This window comes from Phyllostomus hastatus, unplaced genomic scaffold (genome assembly GCF_019186645.2).
Source record: "Phyllostomus hastatus isolate PE091 unplaced genomic scaffold, TTU_PhHast_1.1 phas_contig_86, whole genome shotgun sequence".
Classification (NCBI taxonomy): Eukaryota; Metazoa; Chordata; class Mammalia; order Chiroptera; family Phyllostomidae; genus Phyllostomus; species Phyllostomus hastatus.
In genome coordinates, this window is record NW_025333977.1 from 88,775,840 (window position 1) to 88,788,073 (window position 12,234).

The 12,234-nt window shown below is 38.4% G+C and overlaps 1 protein-coding gene across 4 annotated transcripts in view; it reads left to right on the plus strand.

The window, feature by feature from the left end:
• The window catches only part of STXBP5L (syntaxin binding protein 5L), a 346,905-nt gene that overhangs the window by 316,638 nt on the left and 18,033 nt on the right, over positions 1-12,234 (plus strand). For all 4 annotated transcript variants that reach the window (XM_045851924.1, XM_045851926.1, XM_045851925.1 and 1 more), the window contains one exon: positions 7,416-7,776. In XM_045851924.1, the coding sequence (XP_045707880.1) occupies positions 7,416-7,776 (361 nt within the window). The remainder of the gene's footprint in view (positions 1-7,415; positions 7,777-12,234) is intronic.

Sequence of the window (12,234 nt, forward strand, 5' to 3'; positions counted from 1 at the left end):
ACCCTAGAAGTTTCTAATTCAATTAAATAGTCCTGGGCTGGGATCTAAGGATTTGAATTTTTAATGAGCTCCCAGGTGATGCTGACCATACTAGTGCAACTTCACAGACTAGGGTGAAAAAACCTACAGTTCTTACCTCTTGTATAGGGAAAAACCCAGTTCTTCCTCTTTCTGTGTCTCTCCTATATGTCACACTGTTACCTTTTATTTTCACACTGCTGCACTGACAACACTACTTAACACTGGAAGGTGTTTTGGTTTTTGTTGTTGTTGTTGTTTTGCCACAAAAAGAAATTCTCTGCAACACTGGCTGGGTGCCCTACAATTTAACTCAATTCTGATACTGGAGATGGCATCAGATCCCACAGGTTAAGGGCTCAGTCCCACAAGACTGTCCCCCAGACCCCCTTCAGAGACCAGTAGCAAATCAAGGTTGTTACTACCTGTGCTTCAGCTGTAAATGTGAGGCCATGACCCCCTCCTTGGGTTTGATTAATTTGCTACAGTGGCTCACAGAACTCAAAAAACCTGTTTACTTACTGTTTCCAGTTTATTGCAAAAGGATCTAGATGAACACCCAGATAGAAGAGATGCAGAGGATAAAGTATTTGGGAAGGACACAGAGTTCTCATGCTCTCTCCCCGCCAGGAAGAGACCTTTTCACCAGCCAGGAAGGTCTCCAAAACCCCTCCTTTGGGGATTTTATGTAGGCTTCATTCCAGGAATAATTAATTAAATCTTCAGCCACTGATGACAACCCAATCTCTGGTCCCTCTCTTTCAGCCAACCCTCTAAGCACGTGGTTGGTTCCCCTGGCAATTAGACCCCATCCTAATGTGAGGGCCAAAGATCACCTCTTTAACATAACAAAAGACAATGGTGTTGCTCTCATCAGAAAATTCCAAGGGTTTTAGGAGCTCTGTGCCAGAACAGGTGATAAAGACAAAACACATAAAGTCACAATATTGCATTGTTACAGAACAACAAGAGGGGACTGGGACGATATACTATTACCGAAAGAAACCCCCAGGTCCTTTATGTCCACTGTCTAAAGGAAAGATGTCTCTCGCCCTGGCTGGCATAGCTCAGTGGATTGAGCGCGGGCTGGGAACCTAAGTGTCCCAGGTTCGATTCCCAGCCAGGGTACATTCCTGGGTTGCAGGCCATAACCCCCAGCAACCGCACATTGATGTTTCTCTCTCTCTCTCTCTCTCTCTCTCTCTCTCTCTCTCTCTCTCTCTCTCCCTCCCTAAAAATAAATAAATAAAATATTTTTTTTAAAAGAAAGATGTCTCTCAATGCCAGAGATTCGTGAAAAGGAAAGGAAATGTTTATTTAATGCTATACAAACTTAAAGTAGTGACCTAATGTCTTCATCAAAATCCTAAAGTCCCTTAAAACACCCACAAACATACAAAGTCCTTCCTTCCCCCTTTGCCCAGTCTGGGGTACCATATCTCAGGAAAGGAAATAGAAGTCCTTGGCTCAGGCAGCCCCCAGTTCTTCCCAGTAATCCATCTTGGCTGGGAGACCTCCCTGGGTTCCCAGCACCATCAGCCGTGTCGCTGGGATCTCTGCTAAAGCCAGGTGGTGGTTCCCCCTACTAATGCTGCAGGGGTCCCCACTCTGGCAAAGACATGTGGTCCTCTCTCCACCACTCCAGCCACATGGTCCTCTCTCCCCCAGGGCCATGGGAGTCCCCACTCAGCCAAAACCGCGAGGTTCTCCCCTCGATGGCTGCTGTGTCTGGGTTTAAATCCCCGTGCCAACCTTCCTCTGCAGCCCCATTTCCAACTCCTCCCACACTTGCCCTCAATCTGCTGTCCTTTCCAACTTTTCTGGTTGCCATCGTGGGTCTGGGCAGGTGTGGGCCCCATGTCATGGAGCCAGTCTTCTCCGAGCTCCCATGCAGGTGCTGTAACTTGGGGGACCTGCCCCCCAGTCACATCTTGGGGGGTCCCTTTCCATCCCCCTGGCCCAGAGCATGGCTATAGCTATTTAGCATATCTAAGCGACCAGCCAAAGGCTATAGGTATGTTAAATGACCATGCCATGGATTAGCTGTAAGGCTGTTGCTGTACAAAACAGCCCTGCATGTTCTTTGCTCCATGTGTCCCTTCCCCCAACTCACACCTGTGTGGGAAGGGGTGAAGACATCTTAAAATCTCCTGGACACCTTGAGTTCTGGACCCTATTTCAATTGCCCATTTGGGGGTCCCCCCTCTTGGCTTACCCTGTAACAGCGTATGCATTTTAGCTTAATCAAGATACATTTAATTCTACCTACTTTATTTCTATACCTATGTAGCTGACTATGGCTGGAGAAAATATATAACCATGCCAATAGCCTCATTTTGAAATAAATCATCAATAACCTTAAGTGGGCTCCTGTGTTGCTAAAGCCATACTTTAGTGATCTCGTTCTGTCTCCTCTTGAACAACCATTGCAATTTTCTCCATTCTCCTCAATTCTCCAGTACCTCCTCTGCTGTTTTCAGTCTCAGCTAATAATGATGTGTCCTCTTTCACTGAGAAAACTAAAAGAGTCAGATAAGAATTTCAACAGCTGCCACCGCCACATCTACCAACCTGTCTATATCTCCATGGTCTCTACATTCTTTCCTATTATTATGACTAAACTATGTAAGCTCCTAACTAGGTCATCTTCTATTCATGTACACTAGATTCTGCTCCCTTTACCTACTCAAGAAAATCAGTCCAGCAATTTTTTTCTTTTTAGAATTATATTATTTATATTATTATACATAACTGTATAATATAATTATAATAAGTATTTCTATTAGATCAGCTTACAAACATGCTGTTACTTCCCGCATTAAAAGAGAAAAACCCTCTCTTAAATCTATTCTCCTATAATGCCCCATTTTTATCTTTAATCACTGCTTTATCTTCAATGCAAAATTCCTTGCAATGGTTGTTATAACCACTATTTCTAATCTTATTCTCCCATTGTGTTTTGAGTTCATTGTGATCCATATTTCTCCCATACCAATCAACAAAAATCTCTAGGTTATCACTAACCATATTGCTAAATCCAGTGGTCAATTCTCAGGTAGTATCTTGGCATATCAACAACATAATATACAATTAAGCATTGTCCCTACCTTTAAATACTGCACTTGGACTCCAGAACACTTTATTTACCTAGTTTTCTTCCTGCATTTTCAGCCATTCTATCTTAGTCCTCTTTGCTGTTTCCTCCTCAGTTCACTAGCTTAAAATACCAGATTGCCCAAAGACAATCTTTGAACCTTTTCTATTTTCTGTTTTTGTTGTCAAACCTTTTTGTTCCTTTTATAGATATCTGAGCTTTTTAGGAATATTTGTTTATTTTTTTATATTTTTATTTATTTATTTTTAGACAAAGGAGAGGGGAAAGAGAGAAGAAAAACATCAATATGTGACTGCCTTTCATGCACCTCCTACTGGGGAACCTAACCCACAAACCAGGCATGTGCCCTGACTGGGATTGAACCAGCAACCCTTTGATTCCCAGGCCAGCACTCAATCCACTGAACCACACCAGCCAGGGCTCTATTTTCTATTTATATTTAAGCCCTAGATCACAGGTGGCAAACACAAGGCCCATGGGCCAAATCCGGCCCCCCACCTTGTTTTATCCAGCCTACACCTTGTTTCTACCCAGCGGCAACTCCAAGCTCCTTGCCCCTAGTTAAGGAGTAGTTACATTTATACAGTCCTAAAATTACATTTGGCCCTTTGAAGGCAACCATGAGGCTAATGTGGCCCCTGGTGAAAATGAGTTTGACACCCTGTCCTAGATGAAATTAGCCAGCCTCATGACTTTTAATGCCATTTATAATCTGATGGGTCATATATTTCCATTTATAGATGGACCTATCCCCAAATTCCTGACATAAATATCCAGTTAGTTGACATCCAATGGATACTTAATAAGCATCTTAAATTCAATATATCCAAGACTGAGTTTCTGATATACTTTTCTTTCTCCCATAGTCTTTCCCACAGTATTTATTTATGGCAATTCCATTATTCTGATTTCTCAAGTCAAAAACAGGATCACCCTTAATCACTATGTTTCTTTCCCACTCTAAGTCCAAGTTATTAGCAAATTCTGTTGGTTTGACCTTTATAATCTACTCAGATTATAAATGATTATAATCATTTCTCACCACCTGTTACCAAACTGTTTGGAGCAAGCCTCTCTCCATTTCTCATCTGGATTATTGTGCTAACCTCTTAACTGCTCTCCCTTCTTCCAACCCCGATTCCCCATAGGATATGCCCAGCAGGAAGAGTGATCCCATTAAATGAAAATTAGGTTATATCACTCTACTCTCAAAGTGTTGCCATCTCAAATTCAGTAAAAGTCTAAGTCTTTACTGTGTCCCACAAGAACCTATGTGACCTGGCTCCATATTATCTCTCTGTTCTTATTTCCTATGAGTCTGCCCTTCACTGCTCTAGAAAGTCAAGATCTATAAAATGTTTTAGATTGTACTAAACTTGCAAGACAAAGTTAGGTTACCAGTTTCATTGCTGCTGATAGAAAACATGAGACTCTTATGTCAAAGATGAAGGATAATCACAGTAGCCAGAATATCAGCATTTTGTGCTGGTTTCCCGTGCTGCCTAATTCCCACAGTATGGTGCCTTCTCTTCTGTATTAGTCCGCTCAGGCTCCCGTAATACAAGACCACAGACTAGGTGCTTAAACAACAGAATTTATTGTATTTTCTCACACTTGTGGAGACTAGAAGTCCCAAATCAATGTGCCAGCACTGCTGGTATCTGGGGAGAGCTCTGTTCTAGAGTTGCAGATGGCTTCCTTCTCATTGTGCTCATATGGCCTTTCACCTGGGTTCCCACAGGGAGGAAAAGAGAGCTCTCTTGTATCTCTTCTTTTAAGGACACTAATTCTTTCACATCAGGTCCCTACCCTTATGCCATCATTTAACCTTAATTATTTCCTTAGAAGCCCCATCTCCAAATGCATCCACACTGGCAGTTAAGCCTTTGATATATGAATTTGGGGAGAGAGACAGATAAACATTTAGTCAATAACACCTTCTACCCTATTTAAAATTTAATCACATCCTTTCCCAAGAGTTCTTATACCTTTTCTGCTTTATTTTTTCTTTAGTACTTATTACTACTTAATATATATAGCTTATGTATAATATATACATATTATATATTATCTCATATATTATCTTAATATCTCATATATACACATATATGTTTATCATATATATTGTCTGTCTCTATCATAGAAAGTATGTTCTATTAAGGTAGGGGGTTGTCTTTTTTTATTCACTGTTATATAGTTGTGCCTAAAGCAGAGCTAGAACATACAGTTAGTTCTCAGCAAATACTTGTTGAGTAAATGAAGGTTGTATGTAGTAGGGAAGGTTGATTATTTGGAAAGCTAGAGTCAGGTACACTTCTAGCCTGTGAGACTTCCTTTAAGAGGAAAATCCTAATGAATTGTGTGGTCAATTATTTACTATAGACTGAATTGTTAGGATTTTATAGATGCCCTTAAATTTAAGCTTACTTTGTGATGAAGTATAATTCTGAAAAATAGAGATTGTAATTTGGACTTGCTTAAGTTTTTTTTTTAAGTTAGTAAAGAATAAAGGCAGAGTCATCAAGATCAATAACACATTGTTGGGAAAACTTAACACCCTGTAAAAACCTAATAAACAAAATATAAACAAAGCCTTTTTCACCACAAATTAGGAAACAAAGTAGCTGTTTTGGCAAGAGCAGCTTATTAAGAAATTGTTGTTTTGATACTGATAGCTTGTAAGTGTCAGGTATAAGTAAAATGGATTAAAAATGTAAGTTTCTTGTCTCTTTAACCTACTTTAGTCTATCTCTAAATTGAGGATGCTGAGATATACTTAGAAAAGTTTTCTCTTGGCAGGTAGTTACGGAAATGTGGTTTTATAGAAGGGTCAATTCTAGATTAATTCTAATTAAATAATTCATCATGGCTATTGGCATTATTTTTTCTTCATGGGAGGTTGGGAGAGCTGGCTTCTTTCTGCCTTGATCCTCAGACTGAAGTGCCTAAACCTCTGCTCTCTTATCCTCTTCAGTTACCTTGCAAAACATCCGCAGGCCACAAATTCTGGTTTTAAAATAAGATGAGAAATCATCTAAACATGTTATTTTGGAGTTGATAAATTTTAAGTACTACAAGTTATAAAGTACTTTCTAAATGGAATGTATTTTTATATATCACCCTTTCTTTTTCGTGTCTCTGTCACATATACACTCTTGCAGCCTATTAGCCTGATTAACCTTCTTGCTCTCACTACATAATGTCAAAGGACAAAGGCAGAATATCAGCTGTTAGGGCATTGCTTAAGGGGGAGTCTGGAAATGTCCAAAGGTAAATGTATTCCAAGTTACCTGCTAAGCTTTACAGTATCCTGTCTTCTGGGACAGGTGAAAATCACCCATAGGTAGTAATCTGTCAGGGATATTCAACCTTTGAGAATGCAGATGAGTAAATCTCTTTTCAGTATAAAGGTGGGTTAGCCTGCCCAAGAGCCAAAGGTAGTTTGTTTGTTTTGTTCCATATAATCAAAATTGCCAGCCTGAATTCTAGCTGGTAAAAGTTCACGACATTTATTCTGAGTGTTCAATTTCAGAAGAAAAAAAAGCATTCTCTAGTTAATGAGTCTATGAAATAAGTGAAATCAGATGGTGTGATTATTTTTTCAGTATAAGTTATTTCAATAAGCAAAAATTATTCTTTTTTGCCCTGGCCAGTGTAGCTCAGTTGTTTAGAAAATCGTCTCATAAACTGAAAGTTCTCAGGTTCAGTTCCCACTCAGGGCACACGCCTGGGTTGTAGGTTCTGGCCCTGGTCAGGGCGTGTGAGAAAGGCAACTAATTGATGTTTCTCTCTCACACTGATATTTCTCTCCCTCCTTTCCCCTCTTTCTAAAATCAGTAAGCATGTCCTTGGGCGAGGATAAAAAGTACTATGCATTTTCTAAAATTTGCTTTTTAAAAAAGGATTTTAAAGGAAACTATGTAGTATAAAGAAGGAACACTGGATTAAGAAGCAGGAAACCTGAGTTCTAGTCCAAACTCAGTCACTAACTTGCTGTGTAACCTGACCCAAATTTCACCACCTTTGGGCGTCTCCATTTTCTTATTAATATAATGAGAGTGTTAGACAAGTTGATGTCTTAGGCTCCTGTTAGAACTAACATTCTATAATTCCAAATTATTGTAACTGATAAACTCACAAATCTACTTATTTATGTATATTTCCTCAGTGTTATGATATATAGATATAAATTATCATAATAGAAAATATTTATTGCCTGTAATAAATAACAGCTGTTTTAGAAAGAATTTCACATGCCAATGATATGAAATTGTTTTTATAGGTACATTCCTGTCATTGAAAGGAGCTGTGCTAACATTCTCCTGTATGGATCGAACTGGTGGACTAATGCAACCGTCATATGAAGTTTGGAGGGATCCAAACAACGCAGATGAAAATGAGAAATCTTGGAGAAGGAAACTGGTCATGAACTGTCCCTCTCTGTCACAAGAAATAGGAGATCATCAGTATACGATAATCTGCTCAGAAAAACAAGCCAAAGTTTATTCACTGCCTTCTCAGACTTGCCTTTATGTTCATAACATCACCGAGACATCTTTTCTACTGCAAGCAGATGTAGTGGTCATGTGTAACAGTGCCTGCCTGGCATGCTTTTGTGCCAATGGGCATATCATGATAATGAGGTACTTGCCTTCTCTATAAATTATCTGTTAATTACAGCAGTGCCAACGAGGTACAATTCTGAAAAGTACATGTAAAATGTACAAGATGTGTGTTATCCAGAAGTGACCTGAGATCCTTGCTTCTTTTATTTTTTAATGTTTTATTGTTCTACACTTTGAGAAAGTGTAAGATTTTTATTTTTTCCTTTAGCTAAAAGTGCTTTCCATTGTGAATAACATATATATTTTGATTGGCATTAAGGAATCTAAGAAAAGAGTGATTTTTTCCAGTCTTTCACACATTCATTCAGCAAACATTTCTTGAGGATATGTTATCTCCCAGAAGCTATGCTAGGCACTGGAAATATAAAGATGAATAATCTATAAGGAAAATAAATGAAATGGTACTTTTATTAGGTTTCATAGTCCACACAAGAATTGTACATACAGAAATTTTTTTAATTTTATTTTAATCATTCTTCAAGTACAGTTTTCTCCCATTTACTCCCATTCCAGCCCACCCACCCAACCCTCCCTACTTCCCTCCCATGACCCCCCCCAACCCCTAGTTTTTGTCCATGTGTCCTTTAAATTTGTTCCTGTAAACCCTATCCATTCCCCCCTGAAATTCCCTCTTCTCTCCCTTCTGGTCACTGTCAGTCTGTTCTTTATTTCACTGTCTTTGGTTATATTTTGCTTGTGTCTTTGTTTTGTTGTTTAGGTTCCTGTTAAAGGTGATATCATATGGTATTTGTCTTTCACTGCCTGGCTTGTTTCGCTTAGCATAATGCTTTCCAGCTCCATCCATGCTGTTGCAAAGGGTAGGAGCTCCTTCTTTCTTTCTGCTGCATAGAATTCCATTGTGTAAATGTACCACAGTTTTTTGATCCATTCATTTACTGATGGGCATCTAGGTTGCTTCCAGCACCTAGCTATTGTAAATTGTGCTGCTATGAACATCGGGGTGCAAAGGTTCTTTTGTATTGGTGTTTCAGTGTTCTTAGGATAGAGTCCCAGCAGTGGAATCACAGGGTCAAAAGACAGATCCATTTTTAGCTTTCTGAGGAAGTTCCATACTGCTTTCCATAGTGGTTGTACCAGTCTGCAGTCCCACCAACAGTGCACTAGGGTCCCCTTTTCTCCACAACCTCTCCAACACTTGTTGTTTGTTGCTTTGTTTATGATGGCCATTCTGACTGGTGTGAAGTGGTATCTCATTGTGGTTTTAATCTGCATCTCTCAGATAGCTAGCGATATTGAACATAGTTTCATGTGTCTTTGGATTTTCTGTATGTCCTCCTTGGAGAATTGTCTGTTCAAGTCCTTTGCCCATTTTTTAATTGGGTTACTTGTCTTCTTAGAGTGGAGTTGTGTAAGTTCTTTATATATTTTGGAGATTAAACCCTTGTCTGAGGTATCATTGGCAAATATGTTTTCCCATACAGTTGGTTCTCTTTTTATTTTGATACTGTTTTCTTTAGCTGTGCAAAAGCTGTTTATTTTGATGAGCTCCCATTTGTTTATTCTTTCCTTTATGTCCCTTGCTCTAGGAGACATGTCAGTAAAAAAGTTTCTGTGTGAAGTATGTGAGATTTCCCTGCCTATGTTCTCTTCTAGGACTTTAATGCTGTCATGTTTTATATTTAAGTCTTTTATCCACCTTGAATTTATTTTTGTATAAGGTGTAAGTTGGTGCTCGAGTTTCATTTTTTTGCACGTAGCTGTCCAGTTCTCCCAACACCATTTGTTGAAGAGGCTATTTTTATTCCATTTTATATTGCTGCTTCCTTTGTCAAATATTAATTGACCGTAGAGACTTCGGTTTATTTCTGGGCTCTCTGTTCTGTTCCATTGGTCCATGTGCCTGTTTTTATGCCAGTACCAGGCTGTTTTGATTACAGTGGCCTTGTAGTATAGTTTAGTGTCAGGTATTGTGATCCCTCCTACTTTACTCTTCTTTCTCAAAATTGCAGCAGCTATTTGGGGTCATTTATGGTTCCATATAAATTTTTGAAGTGTTTGTTCTATGTCTGTGAAATAAGCTATTGGTACTTTAATGGGTATTGCATTGAATGTGTAAATTGCTTTGGGTAGTATGGACATTTTGATTATATTAATTCTTCCAATCCATGAACACGGTATATGTTTCCATTTGTTTGTGTCTTCCTTGATTTCTCTCCTCAGTGTTATGTAGTTTTCTGAATACAGGTCTTTTACCTCTTTGGTTAGGTTTATTCCTAGGTATTTTATTTTTTCTTTTTGCTATTTCAAATGGGATTTTTTTTCTTGATTTCTGCTTCTGCTGTTTCATTGTTGGTGTACAGAAATGCCTTTGATTTCTGGATATTGACTTTGTATCCTGCTGTTTTGCCAAATTCATTTATTAGGTCAAGCAGTTTTTTGGTGGAGTCTATAGGATTTTCTAGGTACACTATCATGTCATCTGCAAACAATGACAGTTTTGTTTCCTCCTTTCCAATTTGGAGGCCTTTTATTTCTTTTTCTTGTCTGATTGCTGTGGCTAAAACTTCCAGTAATATATTGAATAGAAGTGGTGAAAGTGGACAGCCTTGTCTTGTTCCTGATCTTAGTGGAAAAGATTTTAATTTTTGCCCATTGAGAATGAGTTGGCTGTAGGTCTCTCATATATGGCCTTTATTATGTTGAGGAATGCTCCCTCTATTCCCACTTTGCTGAGTGTTTTTATCATAAATGGGTGCTGTACCTTATCAAATGCTTTTTCTGCATCTATTGATATGATCATGTGGTTTTTGTCTTTGCTTTTGTTTATGTGATGTATTACATTTACTGATTTTCAAATATTGTACCATCCTTGCATACCTGGAATGAATCCCACTTGGTCATGGTGTATGATCTTTTTAATGTACTGTTGGATGCGGTTTGCCAGTATCTTGTTGAGGATTTTAGCGTCAATGTTCATCAGTGATATTGGCCTGAAGTTTTCTTTCTTTTGTCTTTATCTGGTTATGGAATTAGGATTATGTTGGCCTCATAAAAAGAGTTTGGGAGTCTTCCATCTTTTTGGATTTTTTGAAATAGTCTGTGAAGGATAGGGGTTAGCTCTTCCTAGAATGCTTTGTAGAATTCTCCTGTGAAACCATCTGGTCCAGGGCTTTTGTGTGTTGGGAGTTTTTTGATTACTGCTTCAATTTCTTTTGCTGTTATTGGTTTGTTCAGGCTTTCTGCTTCTTTTTCATTGAGTTTTGGAAAATTATATTTTTCTAGAAATTTGTCCATTTCATCTAGGTTTTCAAATTTCTTGGCATACAGTTCTTCGTAGTAATTTCTTACAATCCTTTGTATTTCTGTGGTATCTGTTGTAATCTCTCCTCTTTCATTTCTGATTGTGTTTATTTGGGTTTTCTCTTTTTTTTCTTGATGAGTCTGCTTAAAGGTTTGTCAATTTTGTTTATCTTTTCAAAGAACCAGCTCTTGGATTCATTGATCTTTAGAATTGTGCTTTTAGTCTCTATGTCATTTAATTCTGCTCTGATCTTGGTTATTTCCTTCCTTCTGCTTGCTCTGGGCTGTCTTTGTTGTTGTTCCTCAAGTTCTTGTAGATATAGGGTTAGGTTGTTTGTTTGAAATGTTTCTAACTTTTTTAGGCAGGCCTGTATCACTATGAACTTCCCCCTCAGGACTGCCTTGGCTGTGCCCCATAAGTTTTGGGTTGTTGTGAGTTCGTTTTCATTTGTTTCCAGAGACCTTTTGATTTCTTCCCTAATATCATTCTTGACCCATTCATTGTTTAATAGCATGCTATTTAATCTCCATGATTTTGAGTGTTTGGGGGTTTTTTCCTTGGGGTTGGTTTCTAGCTTCAGTCCTTGGTGATCCAAGAAAATGCTTGGTATGATTTCAATTTTTTTGAAATTGTTGAGGCTTGTTTTGTGTCCTATCATGTGGTCTATCTTTGAAAATGTTCCATGTACATTTGAAAAGAATGTGTGTTTAGTTTCTTTGGGATGGAGTATTCTGTGTATATCAGTAAAGCCCGTTTCATCTAGGGTATTGTTCAGTGCCACAATATCTTTGTTGATATTTTGTTTGGAAGATCTGTCCATTTTTGATAGTGGGGTGTTAAAATCCCCCACAATAATTGTGTTGCTGTCAATATCTTTCTTGAAGTCCTCTAAGATTTTCTTTATGTATTTGGGTGCTCCTATGTTAGGTGCATATATATTTACAATATTTATGTCTTCTTGATGGATTCTTCCCTTGAGTATTATGAAATGACCTTCTGGGTCTCTTTTATGGACCTTTTTTGGAAGTCTATTTTGTCTGATATGAGTATTGCTACCCCGGCTTTTTTTTTTTTTCCTGTCCATTTGCTTGGAAAATTTGTTTCCAGCCCTTCACTTTCAGCCTGTGCAGGTCTTTAATCCTGAGGTGGGTCATATTTTCTTACCCAATCAGCTATTCTATGTCTTTTGATTGGAGCATTTAATCCATTTACAT